General features: G+C 37.3%; 1 protein-coding gene across 3 annotated transcripts; it reads left to right on the top strand.

The window, feature by feature from the left end:
* Positions 1-140: 140 nt before the first annotated feature.
* On the top strand, positions 141-18,583 carry LOC124180180 (dipeptidase 1-like). Of its 3 annotated transcripts, none has more exons than XM_046565339.1 (11): positions 141-250; positions 11,025-11,169; positions 12,450-12,612; positions 13,707-13,990; positions 14,576-14,633; positions 16,088-16,264; positions 16,401-16,491; positions 16,564-16,639; positions 16,720-16,870; positions 17,425-17,540; positions 18,256-18,583. In XM_046565339.1, the coding sequence occupies exons 1-11, from the start codon at positions 247-249 to the stop codon at positions 18,356-18,358; spliced, it is 1,368 nt and encodes a 455-aa protein (XP_046421295.1). In that variant the 5' UTR covers positions 141-246; the 3' UTR covers positions 18,359-18,583. The 3 variants fall into 3 exon arrangements, with proteins under 3 accessions (XP_046421295.1, XP_046421293.1, XP_046421294.1); XM_046565337.1 differs by lacking the exon at positions 141-250 and adding an exon at positions 2,098-2,336; XM_046565338.1 differs by lacking the exon at positions 141-250 and adding an exon at positions 7,800-8,035.
* Positions 18,584-26,112: the final 7,529 nt, after the last annotated feature.

The following is a 26,112-nucleotide window of genomic DNA, read 5'->3' as shown; positions in this document are numbered from 1 at the left end:
AGAGTGTGGAATTCCTTACACTTACATCATAGTATGCAGCGTCGTATAGCTTCGGCAAAAACGTGAAGTAATTTCGTCACTCGGTTCGAATGACGTGGATGATGAGTCTTCAAAATCTGCCCCACCAAGCTGCAAAAATCTCAAAGGTCTCGAGCGAAGCAGACGACGGAGAATGTCATAGTTTTTGGGGAGACGTTTCGAAGGATTCAACTGTCAACAGCGCTGACTCAGCTATCGCCAATTAAAATGGGTAATTTCGTAAAGTGCACGCAATTATTTTTAGTGGATTCGATAATGGTATCAATAGATAGTGATTAGAAATATGTAGAGCATCCAAAATATTGTCATTCTATTCCGGGGATACAGACTTCCGTCGAATTCAACTGTGAAATGGAATTTTATTGTCATATCACCCGCAGAATATAAAGACAGCTTGGCTTCTAAGATTTCGTCAAGGCGTCTCGCAACAAGCAGCTAACGTCACGAATTAAGGCTCTGACATTTTCTTAATAGCACAAAAAGCACTAAATTGCATAGTCTGAGTTATTGCGCTAATGTGACAAATCAGGGTCAGGAATATTTGTAATACATAACAATTGTTCCATATTGCTGGGTAATTTTTTCATGCTACATTTTTTTATATTGTGATATGAATAACACAGGCCAGCGACGTATAACTTTTAACGACGAGATGAACCGAATCGTCATTACGAAAGAAAATGATTGAACAGGAGTTTTGAAGAAAGTAGAAAAAGATATCACAAGTCTGTTTTGTTTATCTAATCTTTTAAGTCTTGTTTGGACCTAATGCCGTTCATTTTATACCCAAGCATTCAGTTTTACATTCATTTCATTTTTTTTTTCTTCTATAAAAATAGTCCAAAAATGGATAAAAATAAATCTGGATGTGCTATAAAAAAACTTGCGCTATATTGTAATTCGACATACCGAAATACCTAAAAAAAAAAAAAAATACCTGAAAAATTATTACTTGAAAGAAAATCAAAAGTTATATTTCACAGACCTGTTACTCATCTTTTCGCTGGTAGAAATAAATTTCTCCTTTTAAACGAAAGATTATCATTCTGTGAACCCGATACATGATTCTTACGTAATTTAAGCCAAAAGTGGGGAGGAGGTCACTCAATTCGTTCGTTATGCTCTACTTTTATCTCATTATACTTGTCTGAAGTCTGAATTAAACTGTCAATGAAAATAAATCAAACTCATTTTTCAATACAAGTATTACCCTACACGTTTACCTCGATTTTATCGAAAAATATTGGACACAGAATTTGGACAAAAAACATCGTACCTCCTTATTTTTATCTTCATTTAAATTACATCTAGGCAAAGAGATTTTCTATATTTTCATACTCATACAAGTCTTTTAGACTACTGAACAAATATAGTTCGATAGGCACGCGGTCTTGTTTTTTTTTTTTTTTTTTTAAATTGAGTAAAAAAAATTATGCTGCATTGAGAGCTCAAAACTAAATAGTAAAAAAATTGTTTTGAACTCTTAGATTTTACAGTCCGAGTTACATTTTTTAATTCTCGATTTTCGAATGCTAGTTTCCATTGTATTCCATTAGTACACTCACAAGACTTTTTTCAGAAAACATGTGACACAAAAAAATTGACCTCATTTTCTTCGAACCGATCCATTTTGGACAAAAAATATGTTTTCTCTTGACGTTTGAGCTCTTAACGTGATGCAATAGTTTCATCGAACTCGTTCGCTTTGAGAAGAAGATAAATAATGAAAATTAAGAAATCTCTTGTCTTGAGTACTCTAACTATATTTGCGGATGGGATTAAATACTTGGCATGGATTAGTTTCTCATTACGAGGGAACTTCAGATTAATTTCGAGAAAAATTTCTGTCGGGTGCCGTTCGACCATTCTTAACCGGCAATGGCGTTTCTCTTCTTTGTAGAATTGTAGAATCCGACATACATTACCGAACAAGGTAATGCCGAGCAACAATTTCAGTACAGCTGAGACAACAGCGAGCTTATGTTTTATTTATTCATTCAAGTCGGTGAGTAACTATTGGAATATCGCGGCAGATGTACGAACGAACGCCTAAATGATAAGCAGAACGGAGCCCCATCTCTCGTGCATAACAGAACACGAGTAAAATAGTGAAAATTTTATCTTATCGAGCTGCTGATGTTGATAAGAAAATGGTACTCCGCCAGTCTGGATATCAGGTATTTCTCTTCTTGTCAGTCGTCAAGTACGACTAGTGATCTGTGTCGATTTCCAGCAGTTCAGTGCCCAAGTCGTAATGCCCGAGTACGTAAACGTGTTGGGACTTTTTCACACAACGCGTGAGTATCTATTTTTTCAAGAGACTGATAAGCATAGACGAGCCAGCGCCGACAAAATATGTTTGCAGTGGCAACAAAGAGTCACAAGTCTCGTACGTCTGGCCATGCGTGCACGTAAAGCGAGTTGCCCGTTTGTCTAAAAGTGAATGTATATGCCTTGTTGAAACTAGGATATTGCTGTTTTTACGGTTTCGAGATCTATCAGGTGCAGGATTGGTGCACTTTCGATGCATCGTAGGGTCGTTCGGTGACGGAAAATTTTTACGTTCGATGCACCGAAGTACCGTTGTGTCGATACAATTCGAAATATTATTTTTTCGCTAAATACCGTAATTTTGTTTAAAAAAAGAACCTAAATAACTTGAAAAATTCTAATTCTGATGGTTAATCGGAGTGTCTACCGATTCTTCGTTTCAAAATCCCTGAGTATTTTTCAGCGTACTTATAATAACATTTGTGAGGAGTTTTTTGTAACGCAATGTATACGTATGCATATATATTTATTAGATTTTTATTTCAACGTATTGTTACACTGTGAAATTTTGAAAATTTCTGAAAAATACTACAGTAGTGCCATCGCGTTATAAATTACATCACGTGGCAATTGTGAATTCGAATTTAAGTAAAGGTCGTAATAAAAATATAAACAATGGTTTTACCGAAAAATTTTGTTTCCGGAATTGGAGGAAAACGGCTTAATCCGTTCGAATGAAATTTACATGAATACCAAGTGTTTGGCGGGCGACGAGATAAAAAATTTTCAAGCTTCAACCGTTTCGGGTTACAGATCGGCGAATTTTTAAACTCGATACTAATCATTTTGCGCATCATGAATTATACAGGAATATCACGACCGATTCGGACGAAATTTTAGTAATTATACGTCAAGTATTCGATAAAAATGAGTCACGGGACTGTTGGAACTTAAATTACATCCAGTTACGTGCGTCCTGAATTTCAAACAAGCGGACAAATCGATTTCACTAAAATTTCGGGAAAAAATGCATTATTCGATAGAGATACGACACAACTTCTTTGAATATCCACCGACTTCCGAATATAATATGTGGTCTTCTAGACTGTTGGGGAAAAAAATGCAAGAGCAATAATTGTCAAAAGTCGTCACAGAACTCGTTAATTGTAACATCTAGAAAAAAAAGATACCGAAAATGCTGCATTACATTCTGATCGTTTTGGCACAAAGCCACGTAATTTAACTCACGACGAAGAATTAATTTGCGTATAATTTGTATTATTTGGAAGATTGAACGATACAAACCCCAAGTCGCAGAGGAATATGCTTTACGATCATTGTCAAATTTGCTTCGGTAATACTAAGCATTTGAATGTGCATCGATGCAAATTTCTTTTTAAATAATTGGTATACCAAAAGTGTACGATAATTTGAATTATTACGTGACGATTCTGATCGATTTTTTTAAAACACATTTCGTAGATACATCATATCGTATACCCACATCGTGTTTACGCTGGGATGTTGGTCGAGAGCGTGAGCCGATGTAAGAAACGGAAACATCTCCGATTTCTCTACGTGATTTATAAGTACATTTGACTATTGTCACCAAATGACACGCTACGCGATTCATGCTGTGGCAGACGTGTACGAACGTGACGTACTGGTATTTAAATTACACGTTCGAAGCTGATTATCCGAGGTTTGAACGGATTTGCTCAGTATAATTTGTGCAACATGTGTATAAATGACGGTATCGATGAGAGGTAGATGATGAAAGTGTCGCCTATAACTCGATGCGAGTCTTCCGATTTTTCAGGAGCTTTGCCGGGCAACTTTTCTTTTTCGTTGTGACAGTTAACGTCGAATTAATAACTTTACCCCTGTCGTAATTTAGCAAGTGCATACCTTTCTGTATCGTCGCCTCACCTTTCGCATCGATATGTGATATTTTCAAACACATAAAGACCTTTGTGAGACAAAATCTCAGGAAAGTTATACGAACGTGAAGGAAACATGTCGACGTTTTTCTTTTATCTTTGACGTCGCAAATTACACCGGAGTCTTTTTCAATCCCATTGAAAATGCATCGAACTGTTGGGACATAGTCCTCTCCCCGTAAACAAGGTGTCCTAAGAATACCCGAACTCTTGAATAACTTGCAAGAATTAAGTTTTCATGGAAGATGTTGGAATGCAAAAGAGGGCGGACTTGAGAAGGTGGACTTGATCGTGAACTTGATATTAATCTTTAGGTCTATTACTCGCATCTTATTGATAGTATATCTACTATGTGATATCAAAATGTAAGGAAAAACGAAATTGTGACTTGGATTGCTTAGGAATAATCAGTGAATATTGTCTGCTATAAAAATTCTTGAAAAACTTTGCAAGCTTTCAGACATTGCTGTCGATAACCCTTTACATCGTCTCTGTCCGATTAATACAGTCAACTAGAATCACACGTATTTTTTTTTATATTGTTTACTAGATATCATAAGTTTATCTCCCAAGTACGATCAATGACGTATTAGGGTAATAAATACCGCAAATGAGGTTATCGAAATAAGTCTCTAATACGGCTTAGTGAAGCATTCAACGGCAATATATTTCTACTGATTATCAATATCTTCAATACGTGTCTACTAAATTGGATTTTTTTATATAAACCTACTATTCAATAATGCACAAGAAAAAACTATCAAACACTGGTCTAGGTTCAACAATTATAAAAATACTTAAAGCCGTATGTTCGAAATGAAATAACGCAGTAAAGAAAAGTAATTGAATTTCTTATCGGGTAAAATTTACGAAAACCGTGATTTAAAGAGAAATTTTAACGCCTTGACTGTCAGTGACACACATATGGGCAGAAAAAAGTCGTGCAACTTTTGTATCGTGACACATATGTTGGTATTGAAATAAAAAAAAAAAAAAAATGTTTTTACTGCATCGATTTGACTGTAATTTGGTAAATCATCATTTTTGAGATCGCTGAATTATAGGATAAATCTATGACATTGTTTTCCAACACAAAAGTGGCACGAAAATCTCATTTTCCCTGACTGCTAAAGGGGTTAAGATCGTTAATTTTTGCGCTTATTAAAATTCCTAAGGATTTTCGGAGGTTCAGGGGAGCAAGGAGAGTCTCAGTAACGCATTGAATTGGAATATAAAGGCTAGTATATGCTAATGATCTGGATATTCCAGCGGACTCCGCCCCCGATACAGTAATGTAAACAAACTAGTAACGAATCTAAGAAAAACAATAATCATGATTTTTGATAAAGGTGAACATGGCCATAGTAATAAATACCCCCTCGCTTTTATTTGCGCACTCTTAAAAAGATATTGTAAAGGAATACGTCTATTTGGAAACAACAATCTCGCAAACAGCCGTATCACGAGGAGCGACAGAATGAGCAATACTCGAAGTCCAATTAGCGAACTCATCGTCAGCTGCGACAACGTTAATAACGACAGTCAAATGCACTTCGTGGAATACTGACATGTAGCGAACTTTGTTAAACCCTTGTAGCCTCTGACTTGATACATGTACAGACACTTAGATTCATCCTGACCCCTTCAATATCCTTAGTAACTTTGCGACTCACGGTTCCGAATGAGCACCGTTGACAGTGCCGGCTTTGCGCCTCAGATCGAGCGGCAAACGGAAAAAAGAGTGGAAAAAGCCCGAGGCGGGATGCCAGTAGTGCCAACGGTGCTCATCCGGAACCGTGAGTCGCAAAATTACTAGGGATATCGAAGGGGTCAGGATCGATCTAAGTGTCTCTACATACGTAAGAATGATCCAAAACCAATTCGTTTATTAATTGTTGTTTTCAATGCAGGGGACATCGAACTGTGCTTACAGGCCTGAAAATAGATAGGACATAGCTATCTGTAAGTCTCTTTGGAGTTACTCTGAAATGATTGGAACAATGCTAGCGATGTCCGTTGGAAGGGAGAGAATCGGAAAATATCGTTTGCGAGACTTGAAGAACTGGCCACGAGAAACAACGTTTCAACTGACTGTCAAAATTATTGATATGAAAAATTCAAGTCACTTTGGAAAAAACTAAAAAACTCGGAATTTCTCTTCCGTTTGAGTCTTAAATTCATCGTTCTCCACCATAAAATTTGTGAATATTCACCGAGAACTCAAATCATTATCTTTTGTGATGGTTCATGTATACAGTTGAATTTTGTTAATCCGCCTGCAAGCTGACACTTTTCGGCTTGCTGTAATTCTGTCAAAAAATCTGAAAAAATACAAGCATTTTTTGCCAAGGCATTAAGAACCTAGGTAATTTGTTTTATAAGATCTATTATCGTCTTGAATTTTTTCGTAAGTGGGAATCGAAGCGAAAATGTGCGAAAGTCGTTCACGGGCTTAAATATTCGTAACTTTTTGATTGATGATTTCCAAAAAATAATTTTCTTCGACGTAAGCTCCAAAAATCTGAATTACTGCAGTACTTGAGAATCAACAATTTCGTCGATGCATCGCTCTTTCGTAGCGGGACTCAGGAAATGTTACTTGTCCCAAAAACCTTCGACAAAATGTGAAGTTTTTTGACACTCGTTACTATTCCCACATTTCCCAAATTTCAGAGGTCAAAAAGCGAATAACTGAGATATCTACTTTGCACAACTCCGGAAAAAATGAGAAGTAAAATGATCCATTGTGAGACTGTTTTCGTGCAATATTGAGGTCGCAAGACAAGAACTAGGAATTGCAATAAATTCGTAAATAAAAGATGTTATCAAGATCAACTGAGCGCACGGCCGAGCTTTCCTTGGTTTGCGTTGTCGCCGCAAGCACGAAGTGGCCAAGCGCAGTTATTCATTCGGCTTTACCACGGGTCAAAAAATCCGGTAGTCGTATTCGATGATTTTCGTAACGCCACTGATCTTGGGCCTAATGAATAACTACGCTTTTGGGCGAGCTGCAGCAGGCCCCACTGACCGCAAGCGCTACTTCGTGCTGCGGGGACCAAGCCAATCAAGAAACGCTCAGCCGTGCGTCCAGCCGATCATGAGAGTATCTTTAGTTTGCGAAATTATTGCAATTCCTAGTTCTCGTCTAGGGACCTCAGTATTGTATGAAAACGGTCTTACGATGGCTCACAAAGTATCTCAACTATGGACTTTTTGACTTTTGAAACGTGCGAATAGTAACTTGTGTCAAAAAACCGCACATTTTTTTACAGTTTTCGAGATGAGTAACCTTCCTGAATTCCGTTACAAAAGAGCGATGCACCGTCGAAATTCGAACACTTTTCGTTCATTTGTGCATTTAATATAGGAAGACAAGAGGGGTGAGTTTGCTCGGTCGGTAAAGGTAGGAGTACTAGATATCCTTAACAAAAATAAACCTCTGTTACACGGACTGTATATGAACTGTATTGTCTGCGGACAATACTGCTTGGTAATTGTTTGGCTACACGGAGAGATCATAAGCCAGTAGAATCCGCGTGAGTTATCATTACTTTAATAACATTAAATAGTACAGTACATGCCGTAACTTCGTTAAATACGCCTTGAGGCCTCGGTTGTTCACGGAACGGTAGGTGAACTATGAATCGGAAATGCCACGTCACAGACGTTAGCAGACAGTCCTCAATATTTTCTGTTCTATTACTCAACTAAGTTTCATCTTAAATGTTCCGCAAAACTTTGTTCCCTCGTTACGCTGAAGATGGAGAGATTCGTTAACCCAAAAAGTGAGTCACAGATTACTGGTTAGAGAAATAAATAATAAATACACACAATTCTTTGTCGTCATCGATTGGAAATACGTAATGAAATGTTAGTGATATTTGAATGACATTCGTAAGCTGAAGCTCCAACTGTCACACAACTATTGTGTATTCTTGCAGTTAGTAAATGATAGTGAGATCAGTAATCGAATAAATCGACGCGTTCATGCTCATACGGTTTCAGATCCATTGCGTCCATGATATCCATGAATGGTGCTGTACCGTGCTATTTAATGAAACTTTAAGCTATATCCGACTCAAGAATTTTTAGTTTGAAGTGCTTGGAATCACAGAGACTCGGCCATGTAGCAAGGAACCTCCATTGTACCTATAGATATGAATCAGTTCATCCGCTTTTTATTTCATGTGCATAGTTTTTACGTTTCAAGGGATTTTCTTGAAAAAAGTAATAGCTACAAGAATATGTCATTAAAACGACAACGACAATGGTAATAATAATAACAATAAATAGGAAGCAGCGATTCGGTTCGTAATGAAAATCGGGGCTTCTATATTATTCTATTGTTAGCGGTGCGGCGTGTTTTTTATTGCTCATAGAGCTTACAACATACAGCCAGAGGTTCGAAATATACGGCAGTGGTTGTTTCCCGGCAGAAAAGTATGTTTTATCGTTTTTGTTGAGATATTTTTTTGATAACAGCAAAATCTGGTTTTCAAAAAACTGAAACACATAGGACAGTCTTCAATAAAATACGAGCCTCATAAGTATTAAAAATATGAATTTTTGAGAGTTTGATTTTCATAGCCTGAAAATTTTATTAACAAAACTGAGACACTTTCGCTACGTGCTATTATTTGCTACTGATGTTGGGTACTGTTTGCCTCCATTTTTAGGAAATTTCATACATAAATAAGCATCTACTAAGCCCATGAAAACCCTAACAAAAAGTAAGTCAGTCATGATTTTTTAGGAAATAAAAACTGCTTTCCAGTCGACGATAAAACAAGTTAAGAACATTTTTTATAAATAAAAAAAAAACGAAGCAAAGTAATCTACGCATTTTTGGATCTCAAAAGTATTAAAGGCACTGTATCTCCGGTAAAATTTTTATAGTAGAAAAGTTATTTATCCTTCCGCCGCAGACCGAAACACTGCAACTTTTTTAAAAACCCGTTCGCAAATTATACTTTTCAAGAATGTTTAATTTAGCAGTGCGAAAGGTAAGATTTTGGCGCCGAAATTACTCTTTCAACAGTAACAAGTGAAAGTACACGCGCGTAAAAAAGAAGTTTTTCTTCAATATTTTATATTTTTCAGACGGTGGCTCGGGCTTGTTTAGTCAATTGCCAGGATAAGGAAAAAATTGCTCATGCGCTCATCGTATTATTATTGTTTATTGTACGCACAAGGTTGACATTGAACTTTATTAGAAATTATCTAGAAGGTGTAAAACACTTGTCAAACTGAATGATGTCATGAAAGTTGAAACGGGCGTCCTACAAAGTGCGATACCACAACCGTTTCTCTTTATCATTTCTATTGTTGACATCATAAAGTGAAATACCAAAGAGTGCGATTCAATATCATTCCCGGATAATACTGTTTTACTACCATACATACCTACTACTAAATTGTGGTGCAATGTAGTTTTGAAACTTGCTGGAATTGATAAACAAAGTGGCTAGATAAAAATGTTATAGCGTTAGACGTTAGCAAAAAAATTCAGGCTATTACTTAGGTACTACTTATTGTTAGTAAATACTTAGGCATCATCGTTTGAACTTGGGATGATAAAAAATGAGGTAAAAATTATTGTCACTAAAAAACTTTATACGTGCAATTGTTTATGGGCTGTACTAAAGTGTGGCACGCTATGAAATCATAGCCCGGGGGTCTGCGTCTACAACAGTCATTGGTCCGTTGAATGCAGTAGGTACGTAATAAAATTAATAACCTTTCGACGGAACCGGACTAATGTAGTAGGTACAAAGCCACTGAAACTACGTGAAAAATACATTCTGGCGGCAATCGATTATCACTAAAAGGAACTCGCGCAAGCGTATAAGGACAATTTTACAGTAACCAAAAGTAAATCGGTACAATAGCTGGAAATAAATAAAAAACAGAGAAATTCACGGCCATAAGTTACGTTAATAAGCTTGTAGGATATCGGAAAAAACATGCGAACTAAAATATGTTAGAAAAAATAGTGCCATGCATTAGAAATCAAGTGACATCCTTGTAATGATGAAGGAATCGTCTGATCTAGCATAATTCTAATCTTACACCAGTCGCAAAAATTGACGAATCACCCATTTCCGGATGTAAGGACCTGCAATTTCAAAACTGCACAACTTTGAGGAAGGTTTATGTAAAGAACTCCGAAAAGGAGAATTAAGAAACTTGAAACATAAGCGTGGAGTTGCTTCATGTAGATTGGAATCAATTGAGATTAGGCAAATGGGATTGATTCGCATGAATCCGCATTTTTTCGAAGAATATAATAGACGAACAAATCATCGTTCAAGGGTCTCTGATGAAAGGTTTTGAACCTAATTAAATATTCGTCTTCTGCATCGCACACCTAAACAACCAATCAAATTCCTTTGGCACTGCTGAGACTACGTCAAAGAGTACCCTCGAAAATCATCAACTCAAAGAAGTTTCACTAGTTTCAGTAAGAATCTCACGTGATAATCGTGACTTGGGTGGCTCATGATCTTGAAGATTAGAAAGATCCCTTAATAACCTTTGTTTCAAATTGGTTTAACAATCAATTTTTACCGAGATATTCAATTTTGAACTGACGTAGATCAAATCAGTAAAAATTATCTTGAAGCTGAGGTTTGAGGCTTCAAAATTCTTTATCAAACAGTTTTTTTTCACGAATTTTTTGCAAAATCACGCAACCTTCAATTTGCAGGGTATTTTCAATTAAAATTGGATGTTTTGTTCGTTTTTATGACCCGTGTATTTTCATCTTCGTTTCAGGGAAAACGCTGTACGTCGGCGGAGCGGCAATCGTCGCTATTCTCATCCTGATCATTGGATTATCCGTGGGACTTTCTAATTCTTCCGCCACGTCGGACACGTACTCAGGAAGTCAGGCATTGACAACGGCGCCACTAATCGACGGGTGAATTGGTCTTTTGAATGACGATAACGTATTTCGGCTGATCCACCAACTTTCGGCCAACTTTTTTCACGAAAAATTTCAAACTGGCTGAAATTTGGACATGTTTCGGTGTACACTAAAAGTACAATTCCTTCAATCTTCAGCTTTTTTAGACCTCACCCCACCCACGAGAAAAACGTTGATCAATTTTATTACTTTCTCAAATTGAATCTTCATCTTCGAAATTTTAGCGCTTTTTGTCGTCGGGAAATAATGAGACCGACTGTATTTATTTTATAAGAGAGTCTAATCTTTCCAAATATGAAATGCATTTTGAAACACATTTCTTTCACGTTTTCAGTCATACGCAATGTACATATGGAGGCCCAAACGGTAAATTGTTTCAATTTTATTGATTAAAAAAATATACATTTCGAATTTAGGAGTGGTATGAAAAGGAGTTCTCAATTGAATTAGTGTAAATACGTTAGAGGTCGTAGTTTCGGAACTTTGTGAAAAAAAAAAAAATTGTACAATAGGTTGTTTGTTTTTTTATGCCAAGAAATAAATATTTTAGTGTATATGCAAAAGATTTTTAAGTGGCATAAATATGAGATCATAATTTTATCGGTAATATACAAATAACGGATCAAAAAATTGATTGTTTTGATTTTCATGAGCAAGAAAGTACACATTTTGGAGTGGATCTTTAAAGTTTTAGAGTAGATCGAGTTACGTACTGATTTTCACATCACACCTACAACTCATTTTCCGTCCCACTTGTCCGTAAGCCTTTTTATTTCACTTCTGCGATCACTAACGCTTCACTCTGATCATTCCAAGTCACTTTGCATCGTCTTCATGAACAGCAAACTTTTTCTCCACTCTCTAAACCACATACTTTGTCACCATTTTCGACGAGTATTAAACACCAAACACGTATTTTATCAATTATACTCACAATCAGCGTTAATCAAACCCTTCTGTTCGTTCTCCCGGTTATCCCTCAATGATAAAGTAGAAAACCAACCAACGCTTAGAAGAGAGCTGATAATTCCAAGACAAGGTTCTAATTTGACAAATTAGTAAAATTGATCGACGTATTTCTTGAAAACAGTGACGTCTAGAAATTACTCAGTTTATATCATAACGTATTCAAATGTCAGTCGTGTAAAAAATTTTACCCTAAAACGCTGGCCGAAACTACTTTAATGCCGGAACCATTGCCGTATTACTACGCTATATAAATGTTCAGTGTGATGGCCGTTTCAGTTAATCATAATTGATATTTTGAAACGCAGGCATAATGATTTGCCGTACAATTTGTACGCTTTATTGAACAATAAATTGTCGGAGTTCAATTTTTCCGCCAATTTGGAAAATGATTCCGTTTGGGGAACGACCGCATGCTCGTCTTGCTTCACGGATTTACCTCGACTACAAACTGGAAAAGTTGGGGGTCAGGTAAGTCACTTAAGGTATCTAATTTTAAGTAAGCTCGATTCTTTACAGTGGACAAGCACCTGACCAAAAACTGCAAAAATTTTCATAGAGCAGAATTTTAATAGTAGATTATATTTATAGTATAAATTTATGTACTACAGTCAGAAAGTCAGGTACGGAGACATCTAATGTCAGTACGCTTCGAAAGACATAAAAAAATGGGTGTCATTAAAACGTGTCGAAGATGCTGAAAATTGATCCACAAGTACTCTATGCAATGAAAAACTGCAGAATAATCAGCACCACCGCATTAGTTTGGTGTAGTTGAGTTTACTTTACAATTGTATCTGTTTAGTGTCGAAAAATCCACCACTTTATATCATGGAAATCAATTCGTGTAAGTAATTTGAAAAACCTGAAATTCGATACAATGTTAATCCATCGAAACACGAAGCTTTAAAATTGAAAAGATTTCATGATTTTATCAAATAACGAAATGACTCCGCTAGCATACGCGCCCGCGCTATCAGAAACCACAGGCACTTGATACCCTCACTTCTAGCGATTGCTGATGGAGTCGGATTAGCTTGTAAAGATCGATGAAGGGATGGGTTGGCAACCATCTACATTGTACGTCTATAGCCATCTCGAGGTTCTCAATAATATATCCACATTCGCAAAGGGAGCAAGAAAGACTGTAGAAAATCTTGTCAAAGTGTAGTCCAATTAATTAATTGTGAGAGTTTAAACCTCAGCTTGTCGATTCAACGCGTGAATGACATTACCCATTTTATAACTTTTTCCGTCTGCCACTCAAGTCCTCCTCGACTCGCTCGGAATTTAAGCTGCTGATACTACGGTACTACGTTCGGTTTAAAGATATAAGATTTTTTCCAACTTTGATCAGCCACAATTCTGCATTATAGCACTGTGTGTGAAAAAAAAATCATGTTCGACTTGTCCCAGAAATTGTAAAAGCGTGCCGAGAGGAAACGGTTCATATAAAGCTACGGATTTTGGGGACTTTGCAACATCTACTATCGCATAGTGTAACTCTTGTCTGTATATAACTTGTTGGATTGAGAACAGGTGTATATTTCGACTGATTGTTTCAGTTCTGGGTGGCTTACACGAGCTGCTCTTCGCAGTATAAAGATTCGGTTCAATTGACGCTCCGACAGATCGATGTGATCAAACGACTGATCAACAATTACCCTGAGAACCTGACATTGGTGACCACCGCTGCTGACATCGAGACAACATGGAGTAGTGGAAAGATCGCGTCACTTATCGGCGTTGAAGGTGGACATTCGATGGATTCTAGCTTGGCAATTTTGAGACTTTACTACGAGCTCGGTGCTCGTTACCTCACTTTGACTCACAGCTGCAACACGCCATGGTAAGGTCATTCGTTAAATAATGTACGAACCGTGCCGTCTGACTACGAAAATTGACGAAACTGTACAAAGATATTCTTTATGCCAATTCCACTGAATATACGAATATATTGAAAACATATCTACAATCGAACATAAATGAATCTGGCCTTATTCGAATCACAAAAGATATCAACAATTTGAGATAAAGGTTTTGTAATCAGAAAATCTGATATGACGACGCTTTAGTGTTTTTGGTCCGATCGTGATATTTTTTGGAATCATTTTACTCACTCTTTCTTACATAGTGAACCAAATAAGCTTGAGGGACAACAACCGAGATTCATTAGATATATTAATTGCTGAAACTTTCCTCAAATTGTTGTAATTTTAGACTTGTAGTGTTTGTTCGAATTTGGTTAGTCATTTTTTTTTTTTTTTGAATAGCGGAAATGTTGTTTGATTCGTGTTCACCACCCTCCACACCAAGAATGTTAATAGAAATTTTTCACATGGTTTACAACTTTAGCAAGCCATCCTGGAATCCGATTGTTGATCGACCCATTCTGAATAGCAGTTCCCAGATAACTTTTTTATTCAATTTCTAGGGCTGACGCTTCGCCAGCAACTGGATCACCTGTCTACAATTTAACGGAGTTTGGTCAGGTACATGAAATGGGATTTGATCAGTACAGCCAAGCAAAAGATTCATTTTATAAAGAGCGTTGACTTGACGTGGCAAAATCAAATGAATCGTATCAGAGACCGAATGCTTAATGACATCTTCCACTTCTTCCTTTTAACTGCCAAAAAAGTTTAGACACACATAACCAATAGTATGGCTAAAGACCTTTTCGAAATATCCACGCTAGCAGTGTTCCATATCTTCAAACGAATTCAATTCAATCGATATTGACTTCTGACTTACAGTTGGTACCCGGTAATTGATGAGAAAACCATATTCATTTTACGCCGGTTGGTTACTTTCCGATGGGCTTCCCGATTAGGAAAATCACGTTCTACCGAGAGTAACGGAATATAAAATTATTTGATTATTGACTCACTCCTGCTCTCCTACATTATCGTACAATCTCGAGGATTAGCAGTATTAATCTAATGAAGACTCAGCGTCGTAAATCATGATATCAAAAGAAGAGATATGCTCTTGAAACAATTGAATCAATTGATTAGGGGCTTACAAGCCAGACAATATACCGGGAGGATCGTGTGAAAGCAGACGATGCGAACGACGCTGTGTCGGCAGATAAACAACTGAAGTGACATCTGATTTCTTTCAGGACGGTAATTATGAGACCATATACGGTGTAAGCCACAAGTCCGTCTAAGTAGCCGGTCCGAACTTTGCAAACAGAAGTTAGAGTTGGCGTAATAATATTTCTATAGAACATTTGGACATTTACATCGGAATTGAAGTCATTGAAAAGACGCAAATAAGGTGGGAAATTTATTTCACTTCCCTATCCATTATCGGAGCAGGGGGTCGATTTCTATTGGCTAACGACAAGTGTAACACAACTGACTTTCTCACATGAAACGACCTCGGATAGTGTTTAGAAAATCAGGTTTAGAAATTTTAACAAAAGTTGTTTATGGTATACATTGAATTTTATATCCACATGGTGGAAGGGTGAAAATAGTTTTTCAGTGCTGGACGTGAATTTTTATTTCCTATAGTGGAAATTGGCGATGAGCAAGAGCTAGTCATCAATATATCGTAGATAATTTCATGGCGGTGGATCCAAATAAACCAGCTTCTTTAACAAGGAAAAACAGAAAAAAGGTTTTGAAACTTTGACGTATAGGAAATATTGATCAGAGTCCAGTAAAAGTGTCTCAGGAAAGCAACACAGAGCGCAGGAAATCCATCATTCTTCTTGAAGCTGTTCCAAGCTATGTTTGCGAAGTCCACATCTGCTAGATTAGCGCTAAATTAGACGGACTTGTGGCTTATGTCGTGCACGGTCTCATGGGTACCATCCTAACGAAAACCAGATGTAACCGTGGTTGCCTATCTGCCGGTACAGCGTCGTTCGCATCGTTCACCTTCACAGAATCCTCGCGGTATATAAGAAAGCACTCACAGGAGTTTTAATCGACAGACAATCGTCTGGGAAATGAATCGTCTTGGTATGATGGTCGATTTGTCACATGTTTCTCACAACGTGATGAGGGAAGTTTTGGCGATCACAAAAGCACCGGTCATATTTTCCCATTCATCAGCCTACGCGCTTTGCGATCATTACAGAAATGTGCCCGATGACGTTTTAGATTTAGTGGTGAGTTACACTCAACTTTAATAACTATTTGGATATGATGTGATTACGATATCAGTTTGCATGGATTAGCATTGATCAAACAGTAAATGGTTTAGGAGTGGTAATGTTTTTTCTGAAAAATTCTGCACATTTTTAGAAAGAAAACGATGGAATCGTGATGGTCAACTTTTATAGCGGATTTGTAAATTGCAACGACAGTAGAAACGCAACTATTGACGATGTTGTTGGTAAGCAGCTGCCTTCACAAATCGTACACAACCGTCAATTTGTTCGAGTTCATCTTATTTCGTACGTTACAGATCACATAAATTATATTCGAAATCGGATTGGTGCCACGCACGTTGGTATTGGAGCGGATTACGACGGAGTCAGCAGGTAATTAAATTAGTATTTGTACAATTTGGTGAAATGGTTATAAAAGTTAATTTCAATTTGAATACTGAAATTCTTCCCAGCATGCCAACCGGATTAGAGGACGTTTCCAAGTATCCAGACCTGTTTGATCGTCTCTATAACAATCTGGACGATGAGCCATCCTGGACTAACGAGGATCTGGAAAATTTAGCTGGCCGGAATCTTATCAGAGTTTTCAAAGCTATTGAAGAAGTGAGTTACGGAATTTTATTTACGAATATTTGTAATCTCTGTGTACCCGCACAAGAGCTTTACATCGAAGCTATCAAAGACTTCTTATTATACGATACACACTTGCGGATTAGCTATTGACTGCCGCTGGTATTTGTTGCACGTCATGCCTTATCGATATAGATACAAATCGGCACTGACTACAATTTCATCTACCATTTAGAGATCTGAAAATCACGATGATAAAATAATTGATCATGCGTCACTGCTGACAGTGAGTGCTTCTTGAGCTTTCGATGAGAAAGCCCCGTCACACCTATCTCAAATACTTCGCCAATTCTTGAAAAGTAATCATTCGCATGCGTTTCAAAAAATCAGTCACATAAAAAATGGGGATTTATCCAGTAAAATAATTGTCCGATTTCATATTCCAGTTTCATTTTCTTCATCCAACAGTTTCTTTCAAAATTCCTGCATTAGCTGCCAGTGCCATGCACGTCAAATATCAGTTGACGCCTGAAAAAACGGGATCACCGTTGGTTCTATATTAATATGATGAATCTTTTTCTGTCCAGGTTAGTACATCGCTGGCCAGTGAGTCGCCGTATGAGGATATTATAGATATTCAAGAATTGGGTAATGCTCAGGAAGCGGAAAATTTGACAGCAGGAGCTTGTCAGACGGCTATAGAGTGAGTAAAACCTTATATTCTATTCGCGTATCGTTCTATCACATGTGCGGTAGGTCTAGGAGAAAACTGTTATACCTCGAACCGAAATGAGCTTCGAACCACGTATACCGTAGTTGTCGTATATAATTCGCCTCGAATATGAGATTTACTATTTTTGAGTAACCTTGAAATAGTGATTAACCCTAGAAGTCGCTGTCTTGACACACTGAGACTGAATGTATTATGTATAAGTTGATCCACGAATTTCCAGCCAGCTTTTTCTGGTAAAATGTTCGATATGGTAAAAATTTGGATTTATCGTAGTGTGCATCGGGATATAAAAATACTCCAATTCTTCGGTCTCTAGTCCTTATTGTTTTTGAGAAACAAGTTAATCACTTAATCACTTTTTCAAATTGGACCTTTGACTTCGAATTTTTAGCACTTCCTGTCGTCGGAAAAAACGTTGAACCGGATGTATTTCCCGTGTAAAAACGTGTGATAATTCCGAGCATAGAATCAACTTTAAGGCAGTTTACTATTTAAAAACCTATACAGATTTGTTAATCAAGACTATAAGCTACATGGCATTACCATTTTCCAGACTCTGTTTATTGTAAAAAAAATCTTGGGAGATTTGAGAAAAATCGGTTCAACACTTTTCCCCATGCTAATTCACTTTGAATGAATCTAAGATTACACCCCCGAATTTTGATGTCCTTTTTCGTATCCTCAGATGGAATGATTACGACCAGTCAACTACCACTGTCACCACTATCACCACTGATGCAGAAAGTACTACAACAGTGAACGCGAGTGCCGTCTCCGCAAGGAGATAACATTCCATACTGCTAGTCAGACTTGATTACATCCTTTTAGGATTCATACCGTAAGGTCCGAAGGACAGAAGATAAGTTACAAGTAGTGTCCGTATTGAATTTGATCAAACTTATGCTTTGTCCCGTATTTCATGATGAAAAAGCAAACTAAGTTTTCGAACAATGATGACAATGCATTGACTTGTGAATATCATGAAATGCAGAATAATTATTTTGTGACTGAAATGCCGTGTCGTGAAATTAATTTCCCCGTATTACGTATCGACGGTTTCCGATATTTCTCTCTATCTATTTCTGTGATCAAGTTGATATTCGGTAGTGGAATGCGCAAAGGCATTACTGAAGAAGAAATCCTCGAAAATATTGTATTCGTGGTGTATACTTCTTGAACATTTATGGGTCGTCTTGGAAATTTTTCAGGTAAGTGTAGGTACTCTTTTGATGCCTTGATCTCAAATTCTCAAAATCATATGCGACGAGAAACGAATACATGAGATACGCTTCGTTTCACTGATTCAAAAAATTTATCAAAATGATCAAAACTATTACTGTCAAACGGCGCTTCGAGTAAAAAAACGACTTCTGAAACACCTGGAATAGTATATGGTGTTACAAATTCATGAAGCGGGAAATTTTCGACGAGTGTGGAATTTGATATATAATAAAATTTCAAGTAACAGTCTAATAGATATGTACGTGTCACTTCTAATATCAATGGGTGACTGTGAATGGCCTTCGACACAACCTAAACCTGAATAATCTATTTTTTCAAAAAACCGTTAAATCTCTTTCGCAGGACAATTTAGTACTCTAAATGTTAGTGTCAGTTATTTTATCACGCGTACCTGCTACTCGGAACCAAACGTCATGGAATATGATCGATAGATACAACTCGTATTCTTTGGGAAATACCGTTAGTAACTTTCATTACGATTTCTGACGAAATTTCAATAACATTTTGAAAATGCAACTAAATTGAAAAGTATTTGGATTTTATAATTTGTTAGTGGTTATTTCAAAATTGACCAAGGACTGTTCCTGGGATTACGGTAAGTTCTCGGTTTCAGTTGATATGAAAACCCTCCGGTTATAAATAAAAATAGAAAACAAACAGCAGGTTTCATCTCTAGTCAGTAAGCTAAGGATCAACGTAAAATAAAAAGCAGTGTCAGAAATCAACGTTAACCACAAAAGTAGAGTGATTCCTTAGCAATTACGAAAGGTTTCATTCCATTGCAATCAATTCATCAGGTGTCTCATTTAAACGCATAAAAGAAAATATCAGAATTTCCCACACAGCCAAAGAAACAAGCAAAGAAACTTCTGGTTTTTGTCAGTTGGAAAAGCGTTGTAAGGAAATTTAAAAAAAATGTATTACATTAGTTACAGGAATGTCGGCGTTTCGTTATTTCTAATCTTTCCGAATATTATTTACCCAAGTTTCACCGACCTGAAATTTAAACTCTCGACACATTCGCTTTGAAAACACATGACTGAAAATATTAGTTACCTTCCATATCCGATTTCGGAAATTTATCTTTTCACGTCGGCAAGATCTGCATTTTCTTAATTTATATCACGAAATAGACGAGAAGAAATTTACAAAGAAAAAATTATCGTATAAGAAGCCTCACGTGAACATAGTTGTTCGACTTATCGTCAGTGATATCTTGATAATGAAAATTATTATTTACCGTCTTCGATTCCTTCGGTACGAGCATTTTCATCCTTAGAAACTTATGGAAATTCGGGCCGAATCCGGGAACGGCATCGACATCGTAGCCAGCCGAAGTGATCGTCCTCTCCGTCGTGTGTGCGCAAGTTCCGCGGCTCGACTCCGAAGTTCGTCGTGTGGCCGTGGCGGCAGTAAAGTCCAGCTTACAGAGCTTGCACTTCGCCGCTGCGCAGCTACGCTACAAGTCGGGCACGCACACACGGCTACTGCGCATTCGATTGGTCGAAGCTACAGGGTGTGAGTAAACGTAGCGTCAGCCAGGGAGCGTAGCTGAAGAGTCGAGTGCTTGCAGGGTAGCAACGCAAGCCGGCGTCCGCCTCATATCGAGTCAGTCGCTCCGATATTAGACAACTCTGGTACTGACTGACGATGATATTCTTGGTACGACGCAGCATGTTTCAGGCGTTTTTTTTACTTCCCGTTGCTCTGAGAACAGAGGAAAAAGGAACTTGTTGCAATCACCCCGGAGATGAAAAGTTGAGTTTCGAGGCCTGGAGAATCACCCCTGACCATTTTCGGACGCAGGTTTGTGTGTTTTTGTGTTTGTGGGTATGAATTTGTGTGATCAATTTTTTTATCCGACGATATCTCGAGAACGAATTACTTATTACATAATTGACGTTGGTCTCAAACGACGCGGCTTTTTCAAACTTAGAACGAGTTAGATTTTGACGTTGATCGGTTCGGTACTTTTTCAATTATTCAAATAAGAACGTTCCAAAGAATCAGATAATAATAATGATAACTCGATAATGGATAAATGGGTAGCTGATTATGAATCTGAAGTCAGATTGTAATATCCAAAACGGGGGTCCAATATGGTCTGAAAAAATCTAAAAATATTCCGATTGTAGTAGAGATTAGTAAGCGACGATTTTGGGTCACCGATAACGAATCCAAGATCAGACTTCCAAAATTTATAATCGTAGATCCGTTATAGTGGTTCATAACAAAAAAAAAATCGTCATATTACACGCCAAACCCACACTTGAGGGGGAAAATTTATTTTGATATCTTCAAATTCCACAAAAGTTTGAGAATATATCGTCTTTGCGTCAATGGAATTCCTCTAATTTTTTCGAATTTTAGTGTCCTTACTTTTGGAGTTATAGAAGATCTAAAATTTTAAATAAAAAACGGTAGAACAATCGCGCGCGGTGATCTTAAAATGCTCGTATCTCCGGATCTGTTCACAAGGTCTGAATGGAGCTCATTTTGTGGCTAATGAAATTTCCCTCCAGGATATTGCAGAAAAACACCCTGCTTACGATCAGGTAAGCAAAGTCCCGAAAAGTATGCAGGGATACAAAAGGTGCGAAATTTCCATCTCAATCTTACGTCCGAAAATTGGACGTCGCGCCTCGATTTCTTTTTTTCAGCCCCGAACCGAAATACGAAGTGTTGGCAGTTATTTTATTTTCTGATCGTGCCAGAAAAGCAAAATGGTCTGACATGGCAGCGTGCCGCGGATCGTTTTGAAAAAAAATGGGTGTAGCCGTCGTACGATGCTCGGCAGAAGAAACTTCTCATGCATTTTTGCACTTTTACATTGAACTCATTGAAAGTCGAATACATTTATGGATGTTAATTGTTGAATGAAACCACGAAAAAATCGTTCATTTTTCTAATCGCACAGCACTCTTCCAAAGGTTTTGTGTGGCAGTTTTTCGTTATAACTCCTTCAAAATTAATGTGTTGTACAATAAATTGTACAAGTAAATTGTTGAAGGTTCTTCAAAAATAAATTGTATAATAAATCGTAAAAGTAAATCGTTGAAGGTCCTTCAAAAATAAATTTTTATACGCAACTTCCCTTCGAGTTTTAGTAAACTAATCTCAGCAAACGAAAAAATATTGTGTACTACACTAAGGAGGGAATACTCTTGTAGCAATACAATAAATCTGTCAAATTACTCATAAATCTTCATGAATCGAGTAGCACATTCATGGTAGCAGAATATTGAAACTGAACATATAAACGTCAACTAAAGAAACCTCGCACGTTTACAGTTGCTGTATAAGATTTAAAATAATAAATGATTAAATTATATAAATAGTAAAGCAACACAGGTTTATTTTTCTCGTTTTAATATTCACAACTAGCGTGGCAGCGAGCGAATGCTGTGGTGCATATTTTAGGGTTTCACGTTTTTTTCACGTACACTCCATCATCTCTGAATCGTAAAATTTCAGTTTCTATTGAAAAATAAAGGAGGAAGAAGCTAGTATTCCTTTTTGAGAATTTCGGGTTGTATAAGTCATGATAAAAAATCTGTCTGAATATTTGTACCAATAGAAAAATACATTTGATCACGAGGAAAGTTTTCGAAGCTTTTGACCCTGAACTTCAAGAACTCTCTCGGGTCAAAAACAATATAATTACGAACTTTCGTCAAATTTGAAAACCTGACCGTTTCGAGAGCGTGTGGTTTAACGTGGAATAACTCATATACGTAAATTAATTAAAACTAATGGTAGTGTATTTTCCAAAGTTGTCGTAATTAACAATGAATACGTAATTAACATGACTCTCTCAAAAGCCATGGAGGTTCTTGTAATGGCCAACGAACGAAATGAAATTTCAGAGTCATTTAAAGAATTTGTATCCCACGTTAAGCGCGTTCAGGATGACAACGATAAGTCTTTATCAGCCAAAAACCACAATAAACCTGCGGTAAAATCTATACATATTATCAACGCGTGATGATTCAACAATTACTATGGTATGTTGTTTTATTAATATTCAACCCGATAATTCATTGGACGTATTATATGTTCAGTTGAATTCACAGCAAATGATACTAAATTGTATGAATACATGAATATTAAATCTTTTGTGAAACAGTTTGAAACGTTTCATTTATATCTAGTATCAAACCACCTGGGTAACCGATCCAACAGACAATACGCCATACCAAGGACTCAAAGGACCAGTCTAATGAACAAGACAAAACGCGCGTGGTACAAAGCATAGCCAAATTCAATTAGAATAGACAGAGAACGACGCCTGCAGATAGGCAGCCCGCAATACTCAATCGACAGACGAGCAGCCAACCCGCGAGACAATCGTACGATAGTTAAGACTAGTAATTGTTGTCAAGTCAATTACAGTATATTTCCATTACTTTATTTTTCTGAAATTTCGCGATATTTCTTCTTCTATTACGTACGTCAAAAATTAATTCATTATCATTTTCACGGAATTGAACCGAGTGATATCATCGATCACGTTGTATCCATGAATTGCAGCGTGACTTGCTTCAAACAAACAAAGACTGGCCATGAAATTTCAAGTAGCGAGGAAAATTTACTGGTCAGTATTCTTCCGCTGCATCTTCGTGCGGTGGTCTCATCCACACTCGACTTAACCTCGTAGTAGGTACTAAAAGTAGTATTCCTGGATTACTTGTACAATAATGGGAAAACGTAGAACCGATATTTCGGTCTCAGACACTACGAGCTTCGTTCGCTTCGGTAAATCCTTAATTTAAGGTCACGTAGTACTGCCACCTTTACCGACCGAGTAAACTCGACCTTTTTTTCCCTAGATTGTACAACCAAACCATCGGTAGGGGTTCAAATTTTGACGATGCATCGCTCTTTTGTAGCGACGTTCAGAAAAGTTACTCAAATCCTGAAAATTGTCAAAAAATTGTGCGGTTTTTTGACACGTGTTACTATTTCCACATTTCCCGCATTTTAGGGGCCAAAAAGTACTACGTGATCTTCAGAGGAAAAGAAGAGTTAACAATCGAACTGCGAGCATTGATGTCCTTGTCTGGAGTCACAGTTTTTTTTTTTTTTTATTTCGATTTGTTAAATTAGCATTGCTTCTCGTTCTTTTCTTTTGACTTGCAATTTCGCATTTCAATCGCACACACGATTCTTTTGCTATCGCAAACGTGCGAGACCCGATCAAATTACACGCAACGATCTGAGCTTCCTCACAATTAACGTTTCATTCAAATTTCCTAACATTTGTCGAGTTTTGCCTACTCGAGTAAAAATTATCACCTGTATGGTTTCTAATTTCACTCATCATTTCTATTAAAATTATTATTACATTCTTGATTCAAGTGTTGACAATAAGATATGTCTAAGATTGTCAAGTGTAGATATACGAACGATAAAAGAGACGAGAAAAGTGAAACATTCATGAATTTTGTTTCGAAAATTGCTTTTATAATCATGCCTTTAATGCCAAAGAGTAGATAATTTCATCATTTTTCATGCCAGCGTTTACGATTAGCGCAACAGGTACAGAGCGAGCGGCTAGTAATGCGAGTGTTGCGTCTGTTTTGAGTTGAAGTCCCGATCACGAAAATTATATGACGTTAATCGGATTGAAAATGCATTTTAATCACCAGGCGGATAAGTATAAAAAGACTGAACAAAGTGATAAGCGACGTACGTCTGTTCTGGTATAAAAAAAGACGCATCCAATTGATGCGCCTTAATTATTTTTAAATTACGAACCCTGTAATAAAAAAATACTAGAAACCATTTTAATGAAATCGAACAGAAGGCTGTAGAAACTTTACCAGCTGTGGATTATAAATCTGCAAATGAGAGACAAAGGGTTAGAGAAAAAATGACGAGGGCAATGCCTCAGATATCGATGATTATCAGCAAAAGACAAACTTCGAATCAATTCTATCATTCCTATGATAGACTCTTCGCAGATCAATTAGTGAAGAAGGTCAGAGGTCGATGAAGACGTACGAAAAAAGTGCAGTTTTTCTAGATTTCGATCACTCGAAAACGATAACCTTCAAAATCTATCATTCGACAATATATTATCAAACTTTGCTAATCTAAGATTACAAAACAAGCGATTCAATTGAAGTGTGCATCGATTTCACGTAATTGGTAAGCACATTTTTTTTTTTTTTTAATATTGCTGATTCATGTAATAATGAAAATTTATTTTACGTTGATAAAGAATGTGCACGAAAATTATACTTAGTTTTTTTAATCACTATACTGGTAATTTCTCGAGATATTGAACAAGGCGGGGGCCTTTCTATGCATACATATACATCTATGTAATTACGGAACTGATGACTCGTAAGCCGTGGAAGCCACAGACTGCTCTACAGGCATTTCTATGGGGAATTGCCCGCCAATTTATCACTTCAATGTTTACCGTAATGTCAAAAGTTTAGCCACTTGAGACGTTAAAAGATGAATGTTTACACGAATAGACGTGCGAGGCTTAATTACAACCTTCGATTCGATTGAGATATGAATTTTGCTCAACGAATAATTTTTTAGACACTGTAACCCTCCTGCAAATATGAAGTCGAATTGTACCAGAAGAAAGTAAAAAGAAAAATTTAACATTACACTTTGACCATATTATTCAAACGGGCAGAATTCGAATTCTGGGAACTACCCTTAAAAACGATGTTTGAGAGATGTACTTCAGTGAGCATTTCTTTAACGATACGTAAAACGTTTCGTTTGCGAGGAGAAAAAAAAGAAAATGAGAGACCATGATTGCGATGTTTAGTGATTACTTAAATTTTACAGCGCAGATCACGGCAGGGATTATATAATTTTATTTTGCGATTATGATCTCAGTGTGATTTCGGAGATCAGGAAATCGTCTCGAACGATACCGAGCCGATGACGAATCGAGCGGATGCCTCCTCGTCGGAACGAGAAATTGAAGTGAATAATATGCGCGTCCACCCCGACGCGACGCGTCTTGGAAGTAAGGAAAAAGCTCGCGTCCCTCCTCGTGATGTATTTCTAGCCGCCCTCTATCACGACACTCGGTCTCGTTACGTTCCGTCAGACCGAAAGTAAGTACAGATGCACTCCCTAAACCGTCATTCAGCCTGGAAATACCAACGGAGTGTCGGTGGCCGAGGCACAGCGTCGCGTCGTGTCAATATATGTGTGTGGCTGGCCGATTGCCAGGGGCTGGCGAAGTGCGCCGAGGGAACACGACGCCCGGCGTCCCGACGCCCGCGTATCTCGGCTTGCGCCGCCCGTTCAGTGTGTTGCGAAACGT

This window comes from Neodiprion fabricii, chromosome 4 (genome assembly GCF_021155785.1).
Source record: "Neodiprion fabricii isolate iyNeoFabr1 chromosome 4, iyNeoFabr1.1, whole genome shotgun sequence".
NCBI classification, from domain to species: domain Eukaryota; kingdom Metazoa; phylum Arthropoda; class Insecta; order Hymenoptera; family Diprionidae; genus Neodiprion; species Neodiprion fabricii.
The sequence above is the reverse complement of the archived record's forward strand: the minus strand, read 5'-3'. Positions and strand labels throughout refer to the sequence as shown.

Coding starts and splice junctions, on each gene's coding strand:
- LOC124180180 (XM_046565337.1), top strand. CDS start 2,294: ATGCCCGAGTACGTAAACGTGTTGGGACTTTTTCACACAACGC. Junction 13,991..14,575: donor CACAGCTGCAACACGCCATG/GTAAGGTCATTC, acceptor TTCAATTTCTAG/GGCTGACGCTTCGCCAGCAA. Junction 16,871..17,424: donor TTTTCAAAGCTATTGAAGAA/GTGAGTTACGGA, acceptor TTTTCTGTCCAG/GTTAGTACATCGCTGGCCAG.